We start from the raw sequence: 27,125 nt of genomic DNA, 5'->3' as shown, positions 1-27,125 counted from the left end.
GGCCTCTCCGGACATCTCAGTTCAAGGGGGGGAGTTGCCGCGCCACCCGTCATTGGTGGCCACGAGAGGGTAATGTTTCCGTAAACGGATAGTTTGGATGGGGACTACGCGTTGGTAGTGCGAGGGATATTAGTGTATACACGACCATTTCTGCATGAGGCGTACAGCTTATCTGTTCATACATAAAAGGTTTGACACTTTGTTCCGATATTGCTGTACTTATTTATAGTCTGGGAACATATACGAAGTCTCTGTCATATTTACACGGTTAGATCGTTGTTTTTTTGCGCGAGATTCAAGCCTGATTTGGCTTATCTGCCTTATCTGCCTCATCTGCGTTCTCAATAGCCTTGCCTGTCTTCCCCTTCTCTTCTCCCTTTCCAATAACCTTCTCTGTCTTTTTCGCATCCTCTCCTAACAGCTTCTGGATCTTGGAAATGTCATCCTTCATCAGTCTTCCCGTTGCCTTGAACCTCCACGCAATTCCGTCCTTCTCTTTCAACTCCTTCTTCTTGCGTTTGCGTTCCTCCAGCAATAGCCCAATCTTATCATCATAGGTGAGCCCAGATTCCGCCTCTTGTATGCTTTCCTTTCCAAACATTACATCAAAAACACGGCCGTCTCCCCAGAAAAAGCCCTTGCGATCGACAATCCAAGGGAATCTGTGACCTTTCTCCCAGAGAAAGAAGAAAAACAGCTTATCGGATGTACCGTAAAACCCACGTCCTGTCCAGATTTTCGCCTTCCCGTGCCTGTTTATCTGCTCCAAAGGAATTGTAATGACAGGAGTTGGCCTTCCGGGGATCAGTGGGTGCGTGTAGAACTTGACGTGATCCACGGGGCCTGGTAGATACCACATCCGTCTGATCAGCCTCGTTGGTGTCATCAGCAGCATGTAACCGGCAACAGCAGGCATAATCGCCAAAATGATTGTCAGTCCTCCCTGTGACACAAGCTGTAGATACCTCGCGTTCTGTGGCAATTGGAGGTCGTTTGCGCTAAATGTTGTCCAAGCCAGTTCCAATCCTATGGATAGAGCATTCAATCCATAGATGATGTATAACAATCCCAAACACACACTGGCAAAAAACCACAATTTGTGAGGTTCTGCGTCGTAAATGAGCTCCGGTTCCGTCTTTGATTTGAGGATTTTGATCATCCTTTTCAAAGGCATGTCTCTTCCTGGCTGAGGAACCCCAGGTCTAGGAAGAAGTGTTGGAACGTTCTCCTTTCCAAGAGGAAATTGGGGAATCCGGCCTTTCAAATCGTTTGTAAGTTTAGCCTCCCCCGGAATGTGCTTTGATAGGTCGGAGCTGTATCTGTGGAACTGCAGCTGTTTTGTCAGACCCACGGTTGATGGAGAGAAAGTCCACACCTTCACCATAGTCTGCGGCAACACCCACGCCCCCGTGATGCTCTTGCTGCTCAGCATCCGCACACAGCGCATCGGTGCCGTAATATTTATTCCCAACTTTGCCAGAATCATTGTGCTGGCCGAGTATTCCACTGGTGCTTTGGGTCTCAAGTGTCCAGAGCTGGTGAAAAAAGGGCCCCATTCAGCGCCCAAAAGGGTAATGTGGTTGGTGCACTAATTTTCATCGGGGCTCAGAACTTAGCTGCAGAGACTACTAGTCTCAAAAGTTTGTGATACTCTTGTTATTTCAGCTCCAGATTGCGTTGTCTTGTTTCAGTCGATTACCAGCCACTGCTAATGTCAGCAAATAGAGCGTACGTCAACAACTTCAGGAGCTCGGATAGAAGGTTGGCCGCAGGGGCCAAGGCAACCCAGTTCCTGCACACCTCCACACAGCCGGTGAAGCTCAACCATGCGATGCTGAATTCTTCGTCTCAGATACCTGATGGCTCGAAGGTCGAGACAATAAAGGATGGAAGAAAGGTGGTGAAGGGTGTAGTGGTGGGTGAGAACAAAATCAAGACTGTTCAGAGAACAGGAGGGGGGAAGACGTGGAACGACCCGTCACTGTTGGAATGGGATCCCAAGCATTTCAGGCTGTTTGTTGGAAATCTCGGGTCCGATGGCTCCGATGAATTACTGTATAGAGCTTTTTCACCCTATCCAAGTCTCACAAAGGCCAAAGTGCCGGTGGACCCCAAGACACAGAAGAACAAAGGGTTCGGGTTCGTGGCGTTCTCAGATCCAGACGACTATCTGAGGGCTTTCAAGGAGATGAACGGCAAGTTTATTGGTCAGAGGCCAGTCCAGTTAAAGAGGGCACAAACAGAAGTGAAAGGGAAGACCAAGAAGATTAGACGTGTGAAATAGATAATGAGATCTGATTGGGTATGGGAGATAATGGGTGAAGAAAAGGGAAAGATAATCATGCAGATAATGATTAACACTGATAAATCATAAACCATAGTGTTAGAGTAATGCTATAGGGAGTTAGTCAAGCTCGAAACGGCTGAGGCTGGTTCATGCTGGCTCATGCTGGTTAACGTGGGGTAATGCTAGCTAACACTGCTTGAGACCAGTTAATACTAGTTGGGAATACCTAAAAATGAATAAATATGATCAATGTTGGTGGAAACTACTCAACGCTGATTAACATAATAAAATAATGCCAATGATCCAGGTCTTTGCTACTTTGAGTTTTTTTTTGAAAATTTCTCGAATTTTCAGAATTTTCCGAAAAAGTGAAAAATATAAGAAATAAAAAATACTAAAAGAAGTATAAAAATCCAACAAATCAAAACTTCAATGGTATAAACCACTTTCAAAATTACTTAAACACATCCAAAACATGACAATCTGTTTAAATAGCGATGACTATGTATTACAACTATTTCTTGTCGAGTTTCTGGAGCTTTGACTTGGTCTTCTCGATCTTTCTTCTCTTCTTTTGCAGCTCCTCGGTCCTTTGTTCGTCCTTGTTGATACCATATTGCATCTTCTTGTAAAGCTTTTTCTGTTTGTTCGACATCATGATCATCTTGAGGTCTTTCTCTTCTTCCTCAGCAGATCTCTTGTTGCTCTTTTTCTTCTCAGACTTGGTTTCGACCTCGGAGTACTTGACACCCTTGGCCTCCAGCTCGAGCTCCTTCTGGGCCTTGACATCCTCGTCCTCCTCTTCTTCTTCCTCATCTTGATCAATATCTTCATCGTCGACTTCAACCTCCTCTTCGGACTCCTCCTCTTCACCTTCGGCTGGCGCGGTGTAAGCCTCTGGGTCATAGCCACCGGCATCTCCCCATGGTGACAAGTGTGGAGGTAGGACTTCGCCTGGAGCATAATCAGAAACATTCAGCAGCTGGTTTTTGTTCACACAGTCAAATATCCATTGTGGCTGGATATACGTCCTTCCCTGGACCTTGTTGGCAATCTTGGGTCTGTCGGAGATCTGGTGGGTGACGTTAGAGAAATCAAACTCGTTGATGGACGAGTTGGAGTTTAGGAGAACCTCATCAAGAGCAGCTTCGGAGATGACTTTTCCACCGCAAGAAACAATGATGAACTCAACGATATCGATGGGGACCTCACGTCCAACATAGAATACAAATTTTGAGAACAAAGTCGCAGCTGGACTTCCAAACTGCGAAGGCTGTTCCAGAAGGTCACCTGCATTCTTATTGTTATCTTCAAAAGTGTCCAATTGCACATCCTCGACGTTTTCGGTGTTCTCCTGTGTGTCTTCGTTTTCTTCGACACCTTCGTCGTCCTGGTCAGCCTTCAAAGCCTTTGCAATTTCAGACTTGGTGAGCTTGGTGGTCACCTCTGAGGCCGAGTCGGCTTTTGCGGAAGGAAGCAGCGTGTTCTGGGAGTCCTTGACCTCCAAGACGTAGGCTGAAAGTCCACCAACACCCTTCAACTTTTGAAAGTCCACGTTTGGAGGATATAACAGGTTCGAGTCTGTGTAAAGCTTGAACAAAACAAAGTGCAACAAGGTGGAGTAAAACTCCAGGAACGTCAACATGATTCTGAAGTCGATATCGGAGGGGATGTTCTGTGGGAACTTGAAGGGCACCAACCACGTCACTTCCTGGCCCTTAACGGTGGCAGAATAATAAACACCTTTGATGGAAACAAAGACCTTTCTCAAGGCTCTTTCTTTGGCAACATAAGCCAACCATTGGTTGCAAAGCTCGTTGGCCTCTTTCGTAACTCGGGCACTCACCTTATCGGTGGCTGGCATGTTGCTGAACAGAAACAGCATGTTCAGACAATCATCGATATCTCTCACAGCATCTAAAAACGTAGGATAACGCTCTTTGATCACATGGTCTAGTTTGTATTTGGGTCTGTTGGACTCGAGTCTTTTGGCGTCGTTGACCTCGCCCTTTCCAAGCGCCTTGGTCAGCTTCTTGGCAAACGTCTTGTGCTCTCTGAATTTGGCCAACACCGGTTCGTGCTGGAGATATTGGATATCCTTAGCATAGTAGAAGGTGACAGGCGCAGTAGAGCCCTTGTTCGCCTTCTTCTTATTGCGTGGCTCTCTTGGATAGATACCCTTGAAGATACACAGGCGGCGGAAGTCTGCAAGCGACACCTGAAGCCTTTTCACAGCCTGGGTTCTGGTAATAAAGTTCTTGGCATTACCAGATGTAAACTTCTTCTTTATTCTCATGCTGGCGACTTTGCTATATGATTTTCCGTGGGTAACTCACTCGATCAAGAGAGATAGCTCAGTCTATAGTAGCCCTGAAATTTTTTGCAGATGCCTGGGAAATTTTTTTTCACCAGATGGGGTAGTGCGCCAAACCCAAAAAGCCTCCGGAGGGGTCTGTGGGCTACGAGCTGAGGATGTTGTGGTTGACGCAGTTCAACCTTCTCTTGCAATTCGAGACACTACTTCCATCTTAAAGGCTACTGGCAATGGCAGAAGAAAACCGCGACGTCCACGATGTTGTGGTTGAGCCGGTGGATGTGTTCCAGCCGAATTCGCCGGAGGCCAAGTCTGCTGTGGTACCGCTAGAGAACACGGGCCAAGACAAGGTTGGGCCTGACCAATCTCTACCGCAACCTGAGAAAGAGTCTCAATCTGAGTCTCAAAAAGAGTCTCAATCTGAGTCTCAGAATGAATCCTCAACAGGAATTCCGCCTTCCGAAGAACCACAATCGGAGACTCCTGTGGAACAGAAAACGCCCGTGCGTGAACTCTCTAAAGAGGAAGTGCTGCAAATACGACAGAACTGGCTGGAGAAAAACGCTAAAGAGATAAGCAAAATTTCAGATTGGCAGGTTCAGCTTCCCCTTGAGCAGATTCTTGGCAAGGCTGTGGGGCTGCTGCTAGCTTCGTTGGATATAAACTGCAATAGAGCAGCTCTGGATCACCTGGCTCTTCTGGCTATGGAACACACTCACACCGTCATTGCACGACTGCACAGAATTACTGAGATCCAGCGAAGAAGAAGAATATCTGCACATGATCTCAAGATTCTAATTCGTGAGGGCATTATTTCACTGGAGGACATTGAAGATGCTTATCTCGAGTCTAAGAAACGAAACACTCCCATCACGAAGATGTTACTTGCCAAATTGGATACTGAAACCAGAAAAATAGTTGACGAGACAAATGCTTTCACAGCTGGTGATCAGACCGTTGATGCTGAAGACCCTGCGTCGTGTTTCTTCCATGATATTACGGACACGATAGCGAGAGTGGTTCCTCAGAAGGCCGTGAGAAAGGCTTATATCCCCAAATACCTACCAGAGCTTCCTCCGGTCCATACATACAAGGCGACGCCTCAGTACACCAAGACAGTGACTGATCCTAGAGTTCTTCGCGAGAAACTCGTCGAGGAGGGAAGGCTAGGCGAGAAAGCTTTACAACATATTGTTGGGAATGACTCTGCTACACCCGAAGCGGAGATGGAAGTTGACTCTGACGAGGAGGAGAAAGAAGAAGACGAAGAAAAGCAGGATCAATCAGATCAAAAGAGAGAGAAAGAAGAAGAGAACGGCAAAGAAAAACAAAACACAGAAACAGCTTCATCTTCCGATCTACAAATGGATATAGAAAAGAGGCGTGAATCCGAAGTTCTTCCGGATGGTGATGATGGAGCAGTGAAGGTTCATGCTGAGCCCCAGATTGAGAATGAAGGTGAGACCCAAGGTGAAGGACAGATTCAAACCGAGACACAAAACGAGAAACAAAACGAGACACAAAACGAAACCACAGAAGTCGTTGCAAGTACAGAGGAAGTTGTAACTGACAAAGAAAAAGGGAAGGAAAAGGAGCCCGACCGGGTCGACTTGGTGAACTACGCCAAGAAGAGACTGGCAATTCTGGAAAAACGCACAGCAAAGCGGAACAGGGCTTTGGAAGAACGCCTTGCCAGACCAGAAACGATTGTTTCCAAGTATATGGGTTCTTTCTCGATTCAGCCTTTGAATGAGTCTGTTTCGCAGATTGTGTCTGATATATACGCTACGGAGTTTGAAAACGCGCTCAAGTCGGTGAAGATAAGCGAAAAAAGAAGGGCAAAACACCTCAGAGAAGAGGCAAAGAAGAGACAGAAAATTGAGGAAGAGAAACGTAAGCAACAGGAGAGTATCGAGTTCGGCTTTGGCGAGGGAGATGGTCATGATCAGGACGATGATCTCGATTTCAACTTTGATTTTGGCAACGACGACGTGGGAGTTCACGATCAAATGGAGAATCTCCAAGAGCTGGAGGAAGTTAGTATTGCTGAAGTAGCCATTGGAAATAAGCCGGTTTTTTCGACATCGCGTGAGGTGACTCCTAATGCGTCAGCCGAGGCTGGAGGTACATCACAAGAGGAGGACTTTGACGAGGAATTGTATGGAGCAGAGACTCCAAAGGCGGAAGCAGCCAACACAGGTGAAGGCTCTCCAATGGATGTTGATGGTCAGGATTTTGGTCGGGAGCAAGGCCAATCTGTTACCCCACAGCATACAGAGCCCACCGGAGAGACCCAGGCAACCGGGCGGTCTCTAGAAAATGACGACGAGAGTGACGAGTTTGATGACTCAATGTTTGACGAGGTTCTGTAACATATATAGACACGCTGCTTAAAGGACTCTCAATAACGCGATGACTTGAAAATGAGGCAGCTAATGCAAGTGACAATGCAAGTGACACTTTTCTGCCATGCACTCCCGCAGATAGTTCGAAGGTCCAACGTAAAGTTCAACTTCAGCAAATACCACTCTCCGAAATGAACGAACTACTTTCAATTTCCTTCTACGGAGACCTTCCGTGGAATTAGTAATGCATAACGGATCGCAGTTGAGCTTTAGGCATCCCGATCGAGGGCAAAGTGTCAACCGAAAGATGACAAATTCCGGGTGCAAAATGACGGTTTTCGGACTCTGGCGAGATTTTGGTGCCGCGCTTTAGTAATTGCGCTAACAGTGTTTAACTATATGAACAGCCGTTTTAACCTCTTTTTTAACCCAACAAGTGCCTGGTGCCTCAACAGAATTCCTCGAAATGTCCTTGGTTTTAGTTACTGGAGCAACTGGGTTCACTGCTCAACATATAGTTGACCAGTTGCTTGAAAAAAAGTACAAGGTTGTGGGTACCGCAAGATCACAAGCCAAAGCAGACACTTTGCTAGCCAACTTCTCCAAGATTCACGATATCTCTAATCTGAGTCTAGAAATTGTTCCAGATATTGGTTCCAGTGGTGCGTTTGATGATATTCTCAAAAAATACAAGTTTGACTACGTCATACATACTGCTTCGCCAATATCTCTCAGTCCTGTAGATGACCTCTACGGCTTCTACGTGAAGCCAGCTGTGGCTGGATGTTTGAGCATTTTGGAGGGGGTCAAGAAATTTGCACCCAGTGTTAAAAATGTTGTTGTGACATCGTCTATTGGAACTGCTCTGAACTTCGACCAGGCCGACAACATGGATTTCGTGCATACGGAAGATACTTGGAATCCATTGGATTGGTCCGATGTCAAGTCTACCTTCCAGGCTTATGCCTACTCCAAGACGGCAGCAGAATTGGCGTCTCGCAAGTTTGTTGAAGTTAACCAATCAGAGCTCAACTACACATATACTTCGGTTAATCCGACTTTTATATTTGGTCCTCATGTGTTTGCTAGCAATCTGGAATTTGCCAGTGGTAGCTCTGAAATCTTCAACAGCATTATCTCGTACCCACCAGATAAAGAAGGTCCTTTTAACGACATAGTTTCACTTGCATGTGATGTCAGAGATGTTGCTCGCCTCCATATCGAGCCACTTTCCGATCCAGAAAAGTTCCATAATTCAAGACTCTGTGTTTCCTCTGGGGAATTCTCTCCGCAGACAATTTTGGATGTGTTGAACTCCAGGTTCCCGGAGCTTAAAGGCAAGTTTCCCAAGGGAAATTCTGCTGAGGGAGAGAAATATTTGCAAACACATGGTTTCGCTGCTGATTTCTCTAAGACACTCAAACTGGCAGGTTCATTGACGCCCTTGGAAGAAACCATTTATGATTCCGCTAAGCAGTTCTTTGACTTCAAAGAGAAGCTGAGTAAATCAGAAAAATAAACTGGACCTGAATATCTTTTTTTAAATAATTTTATACATAACTATATGCATCTAAGCCAAACTTACAAAGCTGAATGAACGAAGGTATAGATTATGCACGATTGCATCAGGCTCCAAGAATCTTACCTGTGCGGGTAGCATTATCGGGAACTGTCATTTCAACCCAGAGAAGTCCACTTAATCCTACAACTGATTTAAATCATCTTCCAATAGTTAACCAAGTAATCTAGATGTATATCCCAACCTGTTAGGTGGGGGACTCTCCACACTCTGCAATACCCAGTTCAGCCGCACCAAGCCACAGTTGAAGAAATGGCTAGTTGCCTACGTGTACGACCCAAAACTCTCCATGTAACTTGTCAGCTAGCAAATGTGATTGTCTTGTTTCTCTGCTCGCTCTACAACTACCCAAGAAACACCCTGACAACTCGTTTTTTTGAAATAATGGCTGACACAACGGAGCTGCAGTTACCATCGTCGCTACCCTATCCGTTAGTGGTGACGAGAGTGACAATGCATCCGGGCCAGTTGCTCAAGAAACACACCACGGTGATCACGTTTAAGTACTGGGAGATGGAGCCAATTCCTCTGGGCGAAGTAGAGGAAGAGGACAGCGACGAGTCAAGTCGTCAATTGGTTAAGGTTGAGTCGGTTGGAACTTTTGAGTCGCCGATTGAAGGTGAGATCCAGCAGGTGTTTGTCAATGTTGGAGACGAAATTGCAAACGCGCGACATACGATTGCCAATATTCTCGAGGCTTGTACCCACCCGATTCAATATGGAGGGCTATGTGCTATGTGTGGACAATCTGTGGAGGACGAGGACTATTCCGGATACTCGAACCGGGATAGGGCGCCGATTTCGATGTCGCATGGAACTGCCAATTTGAAGGTTTCTAAAAGTGAGGCCGAAAAGATCGAAACTGATTCTACCAAACGACTGATTAACGAGGGTAAGCTTATTTTGGTGGTGGATTTGGACCAGACGGTTATCCACGCAACCGTTGACCCAACTGTTGGCGAATGGAGACAAGATCCCACCAACCCAAATTACGAATCGCTCAAAAATGTTAAGTCTTTCTCATTGAAAGAGGATATCATTCTTCCATCCAGCTACACTGGACCAAAACCTGCGCCCAATATCCGCTGGTATTACGTGAAGCTACGGCCTGGTTTGGAGGAGTTCTTAGAGAAAGTATCCAAGATGTATGAATTGCACATCTACACGATGGCCACCAGGGCGTATGCTAAATCAATTGCCAAGCTTATTGACCCCGAAGAAAAGTATTTTGGAGACAGAATCTTATCGCGAGATGAAAGCGGCTCTCTGACCCAGAAATCGCTGAAGCGACTGTTTCCCGTTGACACTTCGATGGTGGTGGTGATAGACGACCGTGGCGACGTTTGGAATTGGAGCCCCAATTTGATCAAAGTTGTTCCATACGACTTCTTTGTAGGTATTGGGGACATCAATTCAAGTTTTCTGCCTCGTCAAAATGCGTTGCTAGGTCCTTCCAAAAAGAAAAAGTCGGTAGCGGATCTGGAGGACCAGCTGAATGCGGCCAAATCTTCCCAAGAAGGAGCTGGCACGTCTGCTGAGCGCGCCAGCTCTGAGAATGATGAAAGTGCTGGTTCCGAATCGTCATCAGATGAAAAGGAATCACCAGAGCCCAGTGCGCATTCTGAGAGCGGGGTAGAAGAGCCGGCCAAAGAGGACGAAGAAGATGTCGAGTCACCTGTTGACAGGATCATGGCCATTGCACACGAGGCTCAAGACTCAGTTCTTCTTGTGGCACAGGCTACTGAGAGGACTGCTTCTCTTGAGCAGCAAGAGCAAGACCGCCCACTTGCAAAGCTGCAACACGATTTGGACAAGATCATCAAGGACGAAGAGGATTCCGACTCTGAGAACGGTGCCACTGAAAAGGAAAATGCTCCTATCATGCACAATCTTTTAAGTGATGATGATACCGAGCTCGAGACTTTGGGTCAGGCTCTTTTTCGCGTGCACAACGAGTACTTCTACGAGATTGAAAAGAACAACGGGGTTGAGCCTCGGGTTGAAAACATAATGGATGGGATGAGAGACCTTGTTTTCAAGGAGTACACCTTTTTGTTCTCTGGAATTCTTCCCCTTGGAACAAACATGGATTCAGCCGACATCGTGATCTGGACTAGGTCTTTCGGTGCGACCGTGGTGTCTGACTATGTGCCTTCGGTTACTCATGTGATAAGTAAGAACCCAGGCACCTTCAAGGTGAAGTTGGCCAAGTCACTGAACCCGAACGTGAAGATAGTGAACCCGGACTGGATCTTCAAGTGCATTTCCCTGTGGGAGAAAGTGCCTGAGGATGACTTCACACTTGAGTTCTCGCCAGAGGATGTTTTACCCGAGGCACAACTGGCCAAGTACCGCAGCAGTTTTGGGATGAGTGAGGGTGCGGTAGTTGCTGATATAGACTGGGACCAACTTAGTGAGGAAATGAAGGAGTTTGTGGGATCTGACTACGACTCGGAAGAAGACGAGAGTGGATCTGAAGATGACTCCAACGAAAAGAAGCGTTCGAGAGACGAAACAGATGTTGGAGACTCCGTGAAGCGGGCTAGGCCTGATGAAGAGGAGAGTGATGATGAGCTTGCCAAAGAGCTAATGCTGGAGCTTGAGGAGGATGATGACTAATGTAAAATATGTAAAGATACGGCAACCAAACGAGCCAGACGCTGATAATTGCAAAAACTTACCGAGAAAAATGCACCGAACAGATGAAAAGCCGTCCTTAGTGCTGCATGCGTAAGCTGTCAGAATTGGCGTCTCCAACCCCAGTTTCGAACGCTGCACGCTAGTACTATCAGACAATCACTGAAAAACGGGTATATAATCATGTTTAAACCCTAGAAGGTCAAAAAAACAAACAAACTTATAATCAAATGTAGAATCCAACCTCCATTTCTACTCTTCAAATAGCAAAAAAAATTGCTTCCCCACCAGGAGTCGAACCTGGAATCTTCTGGTTCCAGAAGTGACTAAGAAATCGTAGCCAGACGCCGTGACCATTGGGCCATGAGGAACGAAGCGGGAGATATTTTGTTAAATCTGCACATACTGCAACAAAATGGTTAAAGCACTTCTTAAGAAAAAAGAGTTTTTTACCAGCAAAATGGATAGAAATTGGATATTGATTTGCATGGATAAGTGATTTCGTTTAATCTACTTCAAAGAAAAACTAATAAAAGTGAGAAATAGTTGACGAGAGTCTGGTCTGTCATACCCAAGCCGGACTGAGTAGAGAGACATTCCTCAGTGTGGTAGCAAGGCACATGATCAAGGCCTAATACTTATTTTTTTGGCATATAATTGACCAGAAGTTATTAGTGTTGCTCTGAAACAGCCACGTGCACGCTGTTCCGCTGGGAATTTAATAGCCACTGTACCAACTCTTGAGACTTACCGGAACGCGACTTTCGAAAGACGCGTCAGACCGCGAAGCGCCAGGAGGAATTGTTCCGAGGTGCATGCTTCGCAGATGCTATATAATTTTAGACTAGCCGAGATGCATCAGACCAAACCGGCGTTTTCTCATGTAACTCTATAGTCAATTTGCAGGGAGAGTGCTGGTGGGTTGTAGTGATCAATTGGTACATAATTATCGTAATTAGTGGAGATGTCCTGCTTGAAAAAAGAGAGTTTCACAAGCGAAGGCACGAATACAAAATATTCAAAGAGGTCGTGAAAACATTTGCAGTTATCGCATACTATTTAAACGTGCTGAAAAAGGGCCCTTACCGGAATATAATGGCTTGCAACACGGGTTTTGAGAAACTGGCCCGATTGGGAAAGGAGCTAAAAGCCCCAAAACTCCCCTTCGAGCACAGGCATAAACACGTTATTTGGCCATCTTCTGGTCGAACCCAGCTTAACTACATGGATTATATACTAAAAATATAACTTACTATTAGCATTTATGAGCTGTAAGGCACTTATTTTTAGAATTGCGGCCCAATTCCTTGTTTTTTTTTACTCCTCTGGTTTACCGCCAACACGTTAGACGCCCAAAGGAGGCCGCCCAAGCCAATTTGACCAATCGGGTAATTTCATCACAGACCTTTTTCACGCTACGTCTCAGGTGCCTCACCTGGACTGGACATATACTGTCAGAGTTGTCAATACCTCTTTTTTTTACTCTAAAAACTGTTTTTATAAACGTTTGTTGCTAGAGAACAACTGACGGGGTTTGCTGGTCGCTTTTTGTTCTGTTCGCTCCTGGCTGTTGTTATAGAGGCCCTTCTTTTCGACTATGAGACTGTACCACAAGGCGAGCGCGGTGCTTGCCTGTCTCGGGACAGCCCTGGCCTTCGAGCCATTGGTGCCTGGCTTCATCAAGAACAACCATGGTGAATCGGTGGCCAAACTAACTGAGATATCGTCTTCGCGGTCGGCGGCTGTGTCGCTGAAAGAACAGACGGTGCTGGGCGCGTCGAACTCGTCGTCAGACGTTACCGTTACTCTGGGAACTGGAATCCAGCTTTTGGAAACCGATTCGGAGCAGAATTCTTTCTTTCTGAACGTGACAGTAGGAGACGAGAGCGTGCCGCTGCTTCTGGATACCGGATCGCCGTATCTATGGGTTTACGCTTCAGATTGCGAGTCTGATGCTTGTGAAAATAAGACCACTTTGAGTTTGCCTTCTGACGACAAAACCACATCCACGTTCTCTTTGGCATACACAAGTGGAACAGCCTCGGGGAAAATTGCCACGGAGGATGTGACGGTGGCCGGGCTGACTGCCGAAGATTTCAACATTGGCTATGCCAGTACCGTGCCGTCAATCTTCGAGAACTATCCCTTCAGCGGAGTGCTCGGACTCCCCTCGGACAATTCTTCGTCTGCGAGTCTGGAGAACGTGATCACCGCATTGAGACAACAGGGCTCAATCTCTGAGTCAACATTTTCGCTCATTCTGGGAAACCTGACTGTTGAGACAGCTGGAGCTGGTCTTCTGATCATAGGCCAGGACCTGGAAGAGCTTTATAGTGGTGATTTCTACACCGTGGACGTGATTCAAAACTCAGCTTCCTACTGGAAGATTCAAGTGGACGGCTTGTTTGTTGATGATGATGCTGTGAAGGCAAAAAACGCGTCTTCCAAGCTCTCTGGAAATGCCATTCTCGACTCCGGTACCACTGGAATCATCCTTTCGTTAGCTGATGCCCAATACCTCCACTCATATTTTGACAACTCTATCAGTGACGGAAACAGCTTTGCTATTCTTTGCAACAGTACCAAAGAGATTTCTTTCGAAATTGGCGGGCACAATTGGACATTGACTTCTTCAGACTATCTTGGCTCTGCATATTCGTCCGAGTCTGACTACTATGGCTACTGCATCAGCAACATCCAAGGTCTAGATGTCACCAGTGAAAAGCTCTGGATTTTGGGAGGACTTTTCCTCAAGAAGGTGTATTCACGCTTTGATTACGGAAACCAACAGGTTGGTCTTGCCGAGAGATACTATAACATAAACGTGGTGTCTGAGTCCACCACTGCTGCTGCTGCTGCACAAGCATCTACAGCCACACAGACCACTTCCACATTACAGACCATCACCACCTCAACGAAATCGTCTTCGTCTTCGTCGTCGTCTGTTTCGTCGTCGTCTTCTACTAACGGAAACTCAACTACGTCATCAACCCAGGCCCAAAACTCAGCACCATCAACACAGCCGTTTCGCTATGCATTTGTTTTAATACCTGTTATTGCCTTGATTTTGATCTGAACCAGGCATGAACGATAAATGGCACTAAGTATGCCACACAAGACTCTGTTTGCTATTTTTGCTTTTCGTCCGCATTTTACTCTATTCCATATCAATAAAACTATCATTACGTCAAAGAGCAATTTCAAATGAATATGTTACGCTGATGCTAAAATTACACAGGCAGGTTCCAGTGAATATATATCGAAAGGAAGTAACCGCTTTAGACCACCCTAGGCTAGGACAGCATTCTCCATGTTGAGACCATATAAACAGCTATACCTCCCACATGTCTAAACACTTTCCCTCCCCAGGGACTCTATAACATGCCAGCCCAAACTAACTGCCCGAAGTCTGTCTTAGACGCCTCTTCTTCCGCTCCATCCTCGAAATATCCTGCAAATCGTCCTCGCTCGGCTCATAAATATGCCAGACCGTATAATGGGGCAACCCACCAACCCGGAACCCCATTTTCCTGGCCAATTTGCCAAAAGCCTCGGTTTCCGCATGGTTCATGAATGTGAAAGCAGGGAAATGCACACCTTGCCTGAAAACCTTGGCCCTTGCAAGAATTGACACTCCTCCAACGCCGTCGAGGTCAACAATCTCGTTTTTATCACCGTTTTCCTGGCGGATGTACGCGAGATGCACTCTCCATGTGGGGTATTCCTGATATCCTTCGACAATCACATCGTCCTCGCCGAGATTCCTTGCAAGTTCCAAGCCCTTTTCACTTTCCATCCACGAGTTGAGGTCGTACGGCTGCTCGTTACCAAGGAAAGTCGGTAGAGGCCTCCAAACATTGGGCACAATCACGTCGTAATCCTTGAACTTCATCAGATCTTCGATGATGGACCCAGGAGATGTCTCAATATCGGCATCTCTCCAGTAGACCCACGAATGGTACGGCTTCAAAGCGTTGCTCAACAGCCAGTTCCGCGCCCGGCCCATCAGCTTCCTACGAATTCCCTGAACCTTGACGTCATGACGATCGCTAAATCCCTGGCCAATGATCTGGCCAAAATCCTTGCGGAAGATCTGTATGCTCCTAAAAGGCTTCTCGTATTCGTCGTGATACGGAGGAGAATACGCATTCCGCACATTTTCGGAATAAGCCTTGTCCATATACGACAGATATAAGTCGCTTGTGCCACGTATGCCGCTCCTCTTCATCTCCTCCTGCTGAGAATCCAACAATTGGAGTAGAGTGCCACTTTGCAAAGCAGAGGTATACTCCACCAGAGCCTCAAATGTGCGGTCGTCCTCAGAACAATCACTCACAAGGAACGCTATGTCCACCAGCGAATGGGAATACGTCATGTTCATCATGTTTCTGAACATCAAAGGCAAGACCTTTTCGGCATTTCTGAGTGGAATACACAGAAGAATGATGTCTTCTTTGGACTTTCCATCTTCAAAGCCGACGTAGTCATTAAGATCATAGTATTCGATCGAATCGGGCAGTTCTTCGGCTTCACCGTTGATGGTCACAGTGTGAGAATTTGTCGAAATGGTGGAAGAGTCGACAGCCACATTATCTTTGATGGCTTGGCTAGTTGGCGTGGGCGCCAGTTTGTCACCTTTCCCGTTGAAAAACAGCAGGTAGACAGCTAATAAGGTCAGCACTGCCGCCACTATTGGTATCACAGGCGCCTTGTTTCCACGGCGTTTCGAGGATTTGGGATACAACGGCTCCGCTCTACTCAAAAGTTAGTGTCATGACCCGAAAGAGCAGAACAAATAGCAAAAAACGGTTAAAAATCCTTGTTCCAACCGGCCGCGTCTTCGGCCCGCTTGGCAGTCTTTTCAATCCATACTTCACCTACACTGGAATATCCGTCTTCTTGTGATTGGTATCCCTTCGTAACATCGCACAGGAATGTACCTAATCTCACAGTTCTCGCCTGGGTTGTCGTTGTGGGAGTAGAGAACAAGAAGTAAGTGATTTCGATTTGTGGCATTGAAAGACGTGTTGGTTTGCATTGGTCGTGTACTGACAATTGACTAGAGATCGGGGTAGCCACACTACTTGGGACCCCGGAGTTTCGAGATATGAGTCGGGCTATGAAAGTAAAGTTAGTTGTGATATTGGTGCACCAATCTAAAATAGTTATCAGTAGAATTCGCATCTTTTTGCTGGAAATTATCCGGCGTAGGAGGCCCGGTGGCTCAAATGGGGGGGATCTTGGAAGTTGTTGCGAGCACTGGCCGCAAAAAAATGACATGCGCACGAGACCAGATGCTAAGCTCGCAGCGTGCGGCGCTCTTCAGTTAGACAGTCATCTCACTAATTATGATTTTTTTCCGTAGCAAAATAACTTTTATACAACCTCCTTCAGGTTATACTCTAGCGGCTTAAACCAGGAATCGCGCAGTACACTCCAAACATCTTTTGCCAAAGCAGAAGCTGCTGCCTCAGAGTTGGCCGTTGCCTCGATATAAACCTTGAGTTTGGGCTCAGTTCCGGATCCTCTGGCAGTGAACCTGATACTTCCGGAGCCAAAAGTAGGCTCCAAGACAACTGTTATCATCTGGGAACTACTGTCAACCGGAAGAACAGGCACATTGTCTGGGGTGGTCGAGTCGAATCCGAGGGTAAGATCCCTCCAGGCAACCACTCTGTAGTTTGCAATTGTGTGGGGAAATTCATACGAGCCATTCTTTTGTGAGCTTCTGATGGTGCTGTTGAAAATTTTTTCTGTTGAGTCCAACCTCGGTACCACGTAATAGCCATTGCACTCCTTGAAAAATCCGTATTTCTCAAACCCACTCTGCAATACCTCAATCGCATTGGTACCTTTTTGAAGCCACCCATCATACATTCGAAGGAACACAGTCAACGCCGAAATCCCATCTTTGTCGTGGATGGGTGGGAACATGAACCCAATGGCTTCTTCAAAACCGAACGGAACCTCATATCCGCTTTTTTCGAGGTCTATGGCCTTATTACCGATCCATTTGAATCCAGTAAGCGTGTCTTCATAATTGCACCCATTCTTAGCAGCCACTGCTTTGATCATTTGCGAAGATACTGTAGAATTCAGAAAATACGATCTCGATAATTGCTCTGGACTCAGCTCAGAAGCCAAGTAATCAGCAAATAGAAACCCGATCTCGTTTCCGGTAAGTTGTCTCCACTTGCCAGCCACCTTCACGGCAGCAGAGAACCTGTCTGCATCTGGATCGTTCGCAAGAACCAGGTCAATTCCCTTGAGATTTGCAGTTTCCATTGCCAAGTCCAGCGCGTTTTTCTCTTCCGGGTTAGGAAACTTAACCGTAGAAAAGTCCGGGTCTGGCTGTGCCTGCTGAGTGACAATCTCAAGCTCGCACCCAAGGTTACCAGCAGCTACAAGCACCTGCTCCAGCCCGACGCCGTGCATGGGAGTATAAACAGCCCGGAACTGGGATGTAATCTTGGATTTGATTAGATGCTTGCACAAAGACTTGTGGTACGCCTTTGCAATCTCTTCACGTGAATAAATCACCGAGTCTGCGTAGGTCTCCAGGACGCGGTCGTAATCCCACACGGCCTCCATGGGCTCCAAATTCTTTAAGATTTGTTCCTGGATCTGCGAATCTCTCGGGCTAGTGATCTGACAACCGTTTCCCCAGTAAACTTTGTAGCCGTTATCAGCAGCAGGATTGTGACTTGCTGTCACCATGACTCCACCAACGGCTCCGCAACGGTCAATTGCAAAAGGCACAAAAGGTGTTGGAACAACTCCGTCTCCGAGGAAAATTACTTGGAAACCTTTAAGTAGAAATATACTCGCCGTAAGCTTTGCAAATCTCGCAGAATTGTGCCTGTGATCATGTCCAATCACCACTTTGGGAGACCCAGTTGACAAAGACTCTTCCAACATATACTCTGCCAAACCCTGCGATGCTTGTATCACAGTTACATCGTTCATACGGCTGAATCCGGCCTCCATTCTAGCCCGCAGACCAGCTGTTCCAAAAAGAATTCGTGACCCTAGCCGGGCAAGTAGCTCGTCTGTCTTGCCCTCTCTGCGCAGCAGTTCGATCTCCGCTCTCGTTCTCTCGTTCTACGGCAAAATATGTTAGTTTCCACTTTCAAAAGCCCCAAAAGTGCATAACTCACCTTATCTATATCCAGCCATTTCTCAACTAAAGTTTCGAGACTCATTTTGTGTGGCAAAGAGAGAAACTTTAGATCAAAGTCTGGCTGCAAATATGTGGGTTGATTATGATAAGTGGGGTTATGAGCCCACACTTGCTACCGTTTCTGGTTTGACTGATTTTTGGATGAGCACCGTTTTAACATACACACTACCTATTACATTTATCATGCGCACGACATGTTTGACCACCCAAAAATACATCCCACCGGCCGTTAGTCTTTCTAAGGATATAAGCCTCCATCACTTCAGCTAAGCAAAGACACGAGCGTGCGGAGATTCAATTCGGGACTGCAAATACTTTGAATTTACGCCCGAGGGATTTTCTTTCAATACGCCATGGGTAAACACCAGAAATTCGCTATTGGCAATGAGATGCTTCAATCGTTCCCTTCACCAAGTGCCGCAGTTATAGATGTTCCAGCACCACCTCCACGCCAGAATCAACCAATTTATCCACAACAAAAACAACAGTACCCACCCCATGTCCAGCAGAGCCCGCAACCACCTCCGAGATTTCCGCCACCTCCACAACAGGTTCACACACCTATTCAAAGGCCTATTCAAAGACAACAACCTGCGATTCGCCAGCAAATTATTCAGCCGCAACCTCTGAGCGCACGCCCAAAAGCTCCGCAACAACTGGAAGTGTCAAGATTGTCTTCATCTTCATCGGCATCGTCGATTTACACTCCAGCTGGTGACATTGGCAGACGAGTTGCAAGTGACACACACCAGAATCAGGGTTACTGGTCCAATTCGCGGTCACATTCCCGTTCAGGATCCGAAACCATTGCTCCTAGGCTTGATTATGACTACGAATTGGAACATACGTATAGATCCAGGTCTCATGCAGAGGCTGTCCAGATCCCACGGCCTCGCAACCTGCGTTCGCCCGTTCGCCTTAATTTGATTGATGAACTACACAGACTGTGGAAGGAGAAGGTGCCTATGACCCTCGAAAGAAGTGAAGTTCGAAGTTTGTTGGAGCTAGTGCGCACCGTGCCGAGAAGAAGCCTGATTGAGTCGGATTTGGCTGATGTGTTATTCAACCCGGACCGCACACCGTTCAAGAGCAGTGCCACACGCATGCTTTTCCACTCGTACTGCGCCTCACCAAAAGGGCTGATGACTGACGAGGAATTTTTGGATCTGTGCGAGTGTTTGAGACACATGGAGACGACTTACTACAAAAATGACACCAACGCGAATGGAGCCATGGGGTTTGATGAGTTCAAGACCACGATGCTGGGTCACCGCATCTCGCAACGTACGATTTGGAGCATTTTTCAGGTTTATGCCAGTAGCTCTGGAGAAATAAAGCTAGACTCGTTCATCGAATGTTGTTGTGCGATGACCAAAGCTCTGGAAATTTCACAGGTGGTAGAGTACGGCTACGACCATGGCATCGCCATATCCAAGAACAATTTCTTTAAAGAATTCATTCGCTTGCGGCAGTGATTATTTGGAACTGTCTCTACTCGCACGTGCTAAAGTTGAAAGTAGCGGCAGTCCCGTTTGAAGGGGTCGTCGTATCGCACGAGATGCGAGGCTCGTCTAATGCCCCTTTGAGCGTTTGTGAATGAACGAATAACAGCATCGATAATCTGAAATTTGTCTTTGGAAGGAGCTTATTAAGGTGTTATATTATATTGACAATGCAGTTCAATGCATCCTGCGTTTATTTCAAGCTTTTCACCGTTATTGTCTTGTTTCGTTTAGCTGCATATCTTGGGACGGTAGGCTGCATTGCCTGGCATTTAATGCAAACTGCGAAGACCAAGCGTAAAGCTGGCCATTCAAACGAACGCTTGGAAACGGCAGTTGCGTGCGAGCCAGAACAAACCGCGCAGACCGGACATACACTTTTCGGCTGACCCGATGGCTTCCCAATTGAGCCGTGACTAGTCAGTCGTCACACCACCTTAGAAATCGTTCCACACACATTTCACACGATCAAGTCACAGTGGTACGACTTTGAAGTGAAAAATCGCACGATTTTTGAGTGTGAATAATATGGGAGGGTTGAATATATATTGACATGGATTCTGCCAATGCCAACTGATTGATGCCAACTCATCGTTCTCATCGAAATAGAAAAGCGCCATCGACCCTTTGCCTTTTACACGCTACACACAAGCCTTTCCCAACAATGGCCCTTTACGTCAAACCCAACGTTCTCATTGGACAAATCCCAAAAATGGTTGCTCGCAGCACCAAGAGAGCTTCCCCCAGGCTCGGCCCAAACCCTTATCTCCAGGAAGCCAAGAGAGTCGTGCCAGCAGTGGCCATTTGGGGCTCGCTAATGTTTGGCTTTCTGGCATGGCCTTCTGTCGTCGTTGAAGCCAACAAAGCCGGATACTGGTATGTTTAGAGCTACTTGCTCAGAATCCCTACGAGACCCACGATATTCTATTTAGACATGCATGCGTATGCCCCCTTTGAAAGTACGCCGCTTTTTATAACCTATTCATCTAACAAAAAAATTTCCTAATGGGGAACAAATCCAGATTTTTCGAAAGATAGAGTTGAGAGACGCGAGTCTCTTCCTGTAAAATTTCAAAGTGGCGATGCGAAGGGCGATAATAAACCTTTAGACTTGGACTTACGCGTTATTAAATTTTGACGCAGGTTGAATAATAGAGATTAGGTATAAAATAACAGGGGTTAGGCATCGCCAACAACGCTTCGGGGGTATATCAGAGTGCCTGTATTGCGAAAACGATGAGAAGCAAAAGAAAACACTAATCGCAGGAGCTGGAGATGCGATTTGTAACTCTTATCACAAAAAAATCCCAGACGAGACGTTTCGCCATTTCAAAAAACAGAAATTCACGGCTTTTCTTTGCTTTTAAAAAAACCCTAGGCTGACGCGGCTGTTCATGCACCTGCTGCATCTGTCTTTGTTAGTTCCGCACCACGCGCAGACTAGATGGGGTAAATGATGGCAACATACGAGTATTGGAATTTGTGTAGAATGAATCTAGGAATAACAGTTAATTAAAAACAATCACGAGAACAACCCCGGAAAAGAAGAACCCTAAAAAAACCAAAATAAAAGATAGAAAAGAGGCTTGCCAGAGAATCCAAATGCCTCAAAAATGAGAAAAAAACGGACAAAGGACACAAGGCGACAAAGAAATCAAATATGCACAAATGTCTCTACGGGCGACGACTTGCAGCTAATGAGAGTCAAAACCAACTAAACTCAAAAACAAGCCGAAGAGCCCCCGGTGGCCAGTGAAAAAGAACCAAAAACAAAGAGAGAAAGATATCAAGGAACAAAAGAATGTGAGTCGCTGTCAACTAGTAAAGCGCGTCAAATGAACATTAGGCAAAACATAATCAAAGTTTTTCAGATCCTGCTTGAAAGAAGAGGCCCCATGACCCATATTAAACAGGTTGAAGTTGTTGAGACTGAGTTGGAGTTGCACCAGCGACTGTGATTGTGGTACATAATCCTGGTGTTGATAGGATTGGACTTCGGATATGTAGCTTTCGGCCTTAAGTCCAGTGGCCCAGTCAAAACTGTCTGTGCCTGGTGCACGGGCTTCGTTATTATATTGTTCTGGAGACAAGGTGTAGTATTGCTCGGGTGGAAGCGTTGTGGGCTCAACGTCATCAAGAACCAGAGATGGAGTTGAGCCTGAAAAACTGGAGACACTGTCTTCGTCAGGATTATCATCTTCGTTTTCGGATCCTACTGCCGTTTCTCCCGACCTTTTGAAACGATTCTCCCGCATCATTCGCTTCGATTCCAACCTTTGTCTGCGCAACATAAGACGGATTTCCTTGAACTCCTCGCCTTTCCGTTTGCTTCCGTGATTTTGTGTCACAACATGTACATTCAAGTGCGAAAGTGTCCCATAGGCCTTACGGCATGTACCGAAATTGCAGGCGTAATGGCAAACTAGTTCGCAGTGTCTTCTCCGCGGCCGCTTCTTCTTTGGCCCTGACCAGCTAGGTGACTCAGACATGTAATACGAGAATGCTAATGTAAAAACGACCAGATAGTGTGACAGAGGATGGCTAGAAGTAACTCCTTTTTATTTTAATCTTGTTTTGACGCGCGAAAAATTGGAAATATCCATCAAGATCTGAGAGAAAACCGGCTCAAGAACTTACAGGCAGATTTATATATGCTTTGCTCCCTGGCATTTGAAAGTTTACCCGTATAAATAAATTTAAGGTTTATTGGGTCTACTCCCGCAACTATGGTGCGACCCAGATGCACAACGCTATGTTAGCAATCCCATTCAGAAAACCTGTCGGCGACAGACGCAAGAACGACTGCCAAACCAGCCCAACGGATGCACGATAACCAATAGGTTTACTCAATCTGATGCAGGCTGCGCCAGGTGTTATGGTTTAACGCACTTCTTGCTGCAGATGGCCAGACGCAGAATAAAAGACTCCCATTGGCAAGTGCCCTCGGGTTTAATCAATCTATCGTTCTGCGCATCCGCCGCTTGCAGCATGATGGAGTGATTTTTCCGCCAGACAGTCATGACCACGCGAATCTTCAGAACGCAGGATATCTGGAGAATCGAAAAATGTCAAAAAATACAAATAGGCAGGCTTTGACAAAAATTTGGAGTAATATAATGCCTCTATGTTTTCGTGGCTATACTCCTAACACTTGACTTGCATTTGAGTTTCGGGCAGTTTAACCTTTCTTGAAAGTAACTTGCTATTTCATACTTCCTATTTGGGATGCATGTAGTGAATTCCTGCATGCATAAAAAAGGAAGGGGGTCCAAATGACTCGTTTTTAATACGAATGCAGAGATGGGCTTGGTTTAAGATCTTGATGGGTGCAACGAACGAAAACGTTTAGAAAGGCAAAAAATGAGATAGGCCGCGCGATGCCGGGAAGAAAAAAAAGGGCTTAGGCATTTATTTGTCCGTATGATTCAGCCGAGTGTATCTGACAGTTGTTCGCCTAGGGAGCAACCCCAGTCTCGGCAAACCGGTAGCAAATACAGATCTGCCACTTGCTGGAGCATGTTGTTTGGTCCCCTCTAGCGTCTGCAACTCGACAGCTCAATCGTATAAGTTAGTCTATTAGTGGAGCCAGATATCTGCAACAAGCAATTCTTTGCTGGCAGTGGCTGGTGGCATGGTGGCATTGCTGCTGAGGGAAATTCGCGTTGATTGTAATAATCCTTTGACGTATCGATTTCAGACTCCATTCAATTTTTTTAGGAGTTATTGAATGCAAGCTTTGGACAGCTTTTGAGACAATCTATCTGATAGTCGATGTCGGGGGGATGAATAAGCGGCACTGCGGCTAGATGGTGGAAATTCATATATCTCAGAAAATTTTTTAAGATCACTGGCTCCCAGTTTGCATCAAATAATGCTAACAAAGCACCGGTCTGTTGCGTTCTACGTCAACACTTAGGTCTGGGCTTTGGGGTTTAGTGATCATTCCTTCGATCGTAGCTCCGGTGCCCCGCCGCTTTAATGACAACGCTGCAAGCTGTGGAGATTGGGACAATAACCAAACACGCCACTATGGACTATTTCTGCGGGGTTAGTGACAGTTGGCCGTGTTTCGTTTTGCCGCGATCACAAAGAATAATTAGACCGAACACTGAAGGCTGCAGATGTTTCGGCGAAGAGAAATAGCCTGGATAATTATACGAGGCATTTGACAATGCTCGGTACCATTAAAGCCAGATGCAAGAATAGGCAACAGTAGTTTCGGTCTATTCAAGAACACAGCGGGGGGAGGGTCGGAGATACAGTAGGAACTTCCGAATATCATATTCGGAAGATTTTGTTTCAAGCCATCGTTGAATGGGACCCAGAGTGTAGACATGGCTGATACACTGTCATCTTTCAACCATGTACCAGTTTTAAGTCCATTGCCTGCATATTCTCCACTTATTTTTTGAGCAGCTCTAGAACGAGGTAGCGCACAACTAATTACGACATGAACGTCGAACGTGGAGCGCCACACCGCTTTGACCAGAGAATTCCAGCAAAAATATTTATCTCGCTTTCAATATCACCAGACTTTACGTACAACATCCAGACTTTCCGCGCCTAATTTGCGTCGAAAGATGTCTATCCTGGCCTCATCTGCTTCTACTAAGAAAATCTGCAAGCGAAACGCGTCAACGAACATGCGGCGCAAAATATGCAAACGCACGAAACATAGCTTCTTGTTATCGATTAATCACGGATGTCAGAGGAAAACCAAAATACCAACACGGAGGGGGTCTACCCGTACACCACGCATCAGTTGGCACCGGGACTTGTGATCCGTCAAATGGCATCGAAGGATGAGATGTGCAGATACCCTAGACGATCACAGATAAACCATTAAATTTACCCGTCCACCCCACCACCCGGATATCTGCCATCCGCTTCACGGGCCCCCAGCAGAGGTCATCCAAAGCAAAAAATTTCGGCAGTCGGGCAGCCAGTCGTGTGGCGCTCGGTTGGGGCTATCTATATGTACCTCACCAGTTGCCGATATACGTCTTCTTTCTTCTTGGTTCACCAACTCTATAGACCTCGTTACAAGGCTCAACCTGAATAGACTACTTCAGAAACCTCTTTAAAGTCCCCATACTATACACTTGCAACAATGGCCTCCAACTCGAGACTCGGCTGGTTGACGTCGCTTGACGTCACCTCCACCCCTGACAAGTCGTACCGTCGCTCTTCAATCATCGGAACGATCGGTCCTAAGACTAACGATCCAGAAGTCCTGGTCAAGCTCCGCAAAGCTGGTCTGAACATCGTGCGGATGAACTTCTCGCACGGTTCGTACGAGTACCACCAGAGCGTGGTGGACAATGCCCGCAAGTCCGAGGAGCTGTATCCAGGCCGTCCTTTGGCAATTGCTCTCGACACCAAGGGCCCTGAGATCAGAACCGGAACCACCCGTGGTGAGGTAGACTACCCTATTCAAGCCGGACACGAGATGGTGTTTACCACTGACTTGCAGTATGCCAAGGCCTCCGATGACAAGATCATGTTCATCGACTACGCCAACATTACCAAGGTGATTGAGCCAGGCAAGATCATTTACATCGACGACGGTGTTCTTTCGTTTGAGGTTTTGCAGATCGTGGATGACAAGACTTTGAAGGTCAGATCCATCAACGCCGGAAAGGTTTGCTCCCACAAGGGTGTCAACCTGCCCAACACTGACGTGGACTTGCCCGCTTTGTCCGACAAGGACAAGGCCGATCTGCGCTTCGGTGTTAAGAACAAGGTCCACATGGTGTTTGCCTCGTTCATCAGAACCGGTAACGACATCAAGGAGATCCGCAAGGTCCTCGGTGAAGACGGTGCCCAGATCCAGATCATTGCCAAGATCGAGAACCAGCAGGGAGTCAACAACTTTGACGAGATTCTCAAGGAGACCGATGGTGTCATGGTTGCCAGAGGAGATCTTGGTATTGAAATCCCAGCTCCTCAGGTGTTTGTGGTCCAAAAGCAGCTCATTGCAAAGTGCAACCTTGCTGGTAAGCCAGTCATTTGTGCCACTCAGATGCTTGAGTCCATGACCTACAACCCTCGTCCCACTAGAGCCGAAGTCTCTGATGTCGGTAACGCCATCTTGGACGGTGCCGACTGTGTCATGCTGTCTGGAGAGACTGCCAAGGGTAACTACCCTATCGAGGCTGTTGCCATGATGCACCAGACCTGTTTGATTGCCGAGAAGGCCTGGGCCTACAAGACCAACTCGTACGAGATCCGCGAGCTCACTAACCGTCCTACCGAGACCGCCGAGACCTTGGCCATGGCCGCTGTTTCATCCCACTTTGAGCAGGGTGCAAAGGCCATCATCGTCCTGTCCACTTCAGGAACCACCGCCAGACTCTGTTCCAAGTACAGACCTGACTGTCCAATCATCATGATCACCAGAAACAATGAGGCTGCCAGGTATTCCCACCTTTACCGCGGAGTGTACCCATTCATCTACGGCGAGGACCGTATCGAGGAATGGCAAGAGGACGTTGAGAAGCGTCTCCAGGTTGGAGTTAGTGAGGCAATTGAGCTCGGAATCCTGTCTAAGGGAGACTCCATCATCGCCGTCCAGGGATGGACCAAGGGTTTGGGCCACACAAACACCTTGCGTGTTCTTACCGCATGAGTGTTTCTCTGTTCTATAAGTTAAGTTGAATATGCTTTCAATCTGATCGAGTCTCTATGTAGCACCATAAAACAGTCAGAATAGCTTGAATTCGCGAGCAATTTTCAGCCCAATGGCCACATTGAATAACCTGGCATCCACCCGGTAGCCAGCCTTTTCCAGTTCTGCCAACTCAGTGTCAAGTGTAGCCAAGGGAACTGCAAAAGTTTCGATGAACTCGTTTTCCTCGAGTTCTGGGACTGGGTTCTGATTCTCAGGGTCTTCCAGGTCAATGTTTACTATTACCATCGACATGTTCGTGTTAGTGAAGCCTGGGTCATTGAACATCACACCCGATTGTTCCACCACCGACCCTTTGTAACCCGTTTCCTCCTTGAGTTCCCTCAAAGCGCATTCAGTAATTGACTCAGCAGGATCAATTAGCCCGGCCGGAATTTCGATGCAAATACCCTCAACGGGAGGCCTGAACTGTTTCTGAAGCAACACCTGAGGCTCAGAGCCTGACTTGAGAATGGCCAAAATTCCAACTCCATCTACCAGCGCTCCTTCAAGGCGAGTCTTTCGTGATGTCATTTCCCAATCACGCTCTTTACCATCCGGAGCCAAGTACCGGATTTTATCCATTTGCACCCAGCGTGACTCGGACGAGTCCT

The 27,125-nt window shown here is 46.7% G+C and overlaps 14 protein-coding genes across 14 annotated transcripts; 8 read left to right on the top strand and 6 right to left on the bottom strand.

Moving 5' to 3' along the window:
• Nucleotides 1-295: 295 nt before the first annotated feature.
• On the bottom strand, nucleotides 296-1,486 carry KUCA_T00000901001 (uncharacterized protein; the record flags this gene model as incomplete). Its single annotated transcript, XM_022605486.1, has 1 exon — nucleotides 296-1,486. The coding sequence occupies one exon, from the start codon at nucleotides 1,484-1,486 to the stop codon at nucleotides 296-298; it is 1,191 nt and encodes a 396-aa protein (XP_022456949.1).
• A 225-nt stretch (nucleotides 1,487-1,711) lies between these two features.
• Nucleotides 1,712-2,284, top strand: KUCA_T00000900001 (uncharacterized protein; the record flags this gene model as incomplete). Its single annotated transcript, XM_022605484.1, has 1 exon — nucleotides 1,712-2,284. The coding sequence occupies one exon, from the start codon at nucleotides 1,712-1,714 to the stop codon at nucleotides 2,282-2,284; it is 573 nt and encodes a 190-aa protein (XP_022456948.1).
• Nucleotides 2,285-2,801: 517 nt separating this feature from the next.
• KUCA_T00000899001 (uncharacterized protein) lies at nucleotides 2,802-4,583 on the bottom strand (the record flags this gene model as incomplete). Its single annotated transcript, XM_022605483.1, has 1 exon — nucleotides 2,802-4,583. The coding sequence occupies one exon, from the start codon at nucleotides 4,581-4,583 to the stop codon at nucleotides 2,802-2,804; it is 1,782 nt and encodes a 593-aa protein (XP_022456947.1).
• Nucleotides 4,584-4,831: 248 nt separating this feature from the next.
• On the top strand, nucleotides 4,832-6,973 carry KUCA_T00000898001 (uncharacterized protein; the record flags this gene model as incomplete). Its single annotated transcript, XM_022605482.1, has 1 exon — nucleotides 4,832-6,973. One exon carries the CDS (start codon nucleotides 4,832-4,834, stop codon nucleotides 6,971-6,973), a length of 2,142 nt encoding a protein of 713 aa, XP_022456946.1.
• Nucleotides 6,974-7,412: 439 nt separating this feature from the next.
• On the top strand, nucleotides 7,413-8,465 carry KUCA_T00000897001 (uncharacterized protein; the record flags this gene model as incomplete). Its single annotated transcript, XM_022605481.1, has 1 exon — nucleotides 7,413-8,465. One exon carries the CDS (start codon nucleotides 7,413-7,415, stop codon nucleotides 8,463-8,465), a length of 1,053 nt encoding a protein of 350 aa, XP_022456945.1.
• A 444-nt stretch (nucleotides 8,466-8,909) lies between these two features.
• On the top strand, nucleotides 8,910-11,144 carry KUCA_T00000896001 (uncharacterized protein; the record flags this gene model as incomplete). The annotated part of the gene is made up of 1 exon (XM_022605480.1): nucleotides 8,910-11,144. One exon carries the CDS (start codon nucleotides 8,910-8,912, stop codon nucleotides 11,142-11,144), a length of 2,235 nt encoding a protein of 744 aa, XP_022456944.1.
• Nucleotides 11,145-12,759: 1,615 nt separating this feature from the next.
• KUCA_T00000895001 (uncharacterized protein) lies at nucleotides 12,760-14,238 on the top strand (the record flags this gene model as incomplete). The annotated part of the gene is made up of 1 exon (XM_022605479.1): nucleotides 12,760-14,238. One exon carries the CDS (start codon nucleotides 12,760-12,762, stop codon nucleotides 14,236-14,238), a length of 1,479 nt encoding a protein of 492 aa, XP_022456943.1.
• Nucleotides 14,239-14,556: 318 nt separating this feature from the next.
• KUCA_T00000894001 (uncharacterized protein) lies at nucleotides 14,557-16,087 on the bottom strand (the record flags this gene model as incomplete). The annotated part of the gene is made up of 2 exons (XM_022605478.1): nucleotides 14,557-15,916; nucleotides 16,044-16,087. 2 exons carry the CDS (start codon nucleotides 16,085-16,087, stop codon nucleotides 14,557-14,559), a joined length of 1,404 nt encoding a protein of 467 aa, XP_022456942.1.
• A 451-nt stretch (nucleotides 16,088-16,538) lies between these two features.
• KUCA_T00000893001 (uncharacterized protein) lies at nucleotides 16,539-18,364 on the bottom strand (the record flags this gene model as incomplete). Its single annotated transcript, XM_022605477.1, has 2 exons — nucleotides 16,539-18,263; nucleotides 18,320-18,364. 2 exons carry the CDS (start codon nucleotides 18,362-18,364, stop codon nucleotides 16,539-16,541), a joined length of 1,770 nt encoding a protein of 589 aa, XP_022456941.1.
• Nucleotides 18,365-18,695: 331 nt separating this feature from the next.
• KUCA_T00000892001 (uncharacterized protein) lies at nucleotides 18,696-19,817 on the top strand (the record flags this gene model as incomplete). Its single annotated transcript, XM_022605476.1, has 1 exon — nucleotides 18,696-19,817. The coding sequence occupies one exon, from the start codon at nucleotides 18,696-18,698 to the stop codon at nucleotides 19,815-19,817; it is 1,122 nt and encodes a 373-aa protein (XP_022456940.1).
• A 607-nt stretch (nucleotides 19,818-20,424) lies between these two features.
• Nucleotides 20,425-20,730, top strand: KUCA_T00000891001 (uncharacterized protein; the record flags this gene model as incomplete). Its single annotated transcript, XM_022605475.1, has 1 exon — nucleotides 20,425-20,730. The coding sequence occupies one exon, from the start codon at nucleotides 20,425-20,427 to the stop codon at nucleotides 20,728-20,730; it is 306 nt and encodes a 101-aa protein (XP_022456939.1).
• A 928-nt stretch (nucleotides 20,731-21,658) lies between these two features.
• KUCA_T00000890001 (uncharacterized protein) lies at nucleotides 21,659-22,333 on the bottom strand (the record flags this gene model as incomplete). The annotated part of the gene is made up of 1 exon (XM_022605473.1): nucleotides 21,659-22,333. One exon carries the CDS (start codon nucleotides 22,331-22,333, stop codon nucleotides 21,659-21,661), a length of 675 nt encoding a protein of 224 aa, XP_022456938.1.
• Nucleotides 22,334-24,954: 2,621 nt separating this feature from the next.
• KUCA_T00000889001 (uncharacterized protein) lies at nucleotides 24,955-26,472 on the top strand (the record flags this gene model as incomplete). Its single annotated transcript, XM_022605472.1, has 1 exon — nucleotides 24,955-26,472. The coding sequence occupies one exon, from the start codon at nucleotides 24,955-24,957 to the stop codon at nucleotides 26,470-26,472; it is 1,518 nt and encodes a 505-aa protein (XP_022456937.1).
• A 75-nt stretch (nucleotides 26,473-26,547) lies between these two features.
• Nucleotides 26,548-27,096, bottom strand: KUCA_T00000888001 (uncharacterized protein; the record flags this gene model as incomplete). The annotated part of the gene is made up of 1 exon (XM_022605471.1): nucleotides 26,548-27,096. One exon carries the CDS (start codon nucleotides 27,094-27,096, stop codon nucleotides 26,548-26,550), a length of 549 nt encoding a protein of 182 aa, XP_022456936.1.
• Between the last annotated feature and the right edge of the window lie 29 nt (nucleotides 27,097-27,125).

The sequence above is a fragment of the Kuraishia capsulata genome, genomic scaffold, assembly GCF_000576695.1.
Source record: "Kuraishia capsulata CBS 1993 genomic scaffold, Kuraishia_capsulata_scaffold_1, whole genome shotgun sequence".
Lineage (NCBI taxonomy): Eukaryota > Fungi > Ascomycota > Pichiomycetes > Pichiales > Pichiaceae > Kuraishia > Kuraishia capsulata.
This window is presented reverse-complemented; position numbering and strand designations above follow the sequence as displayed.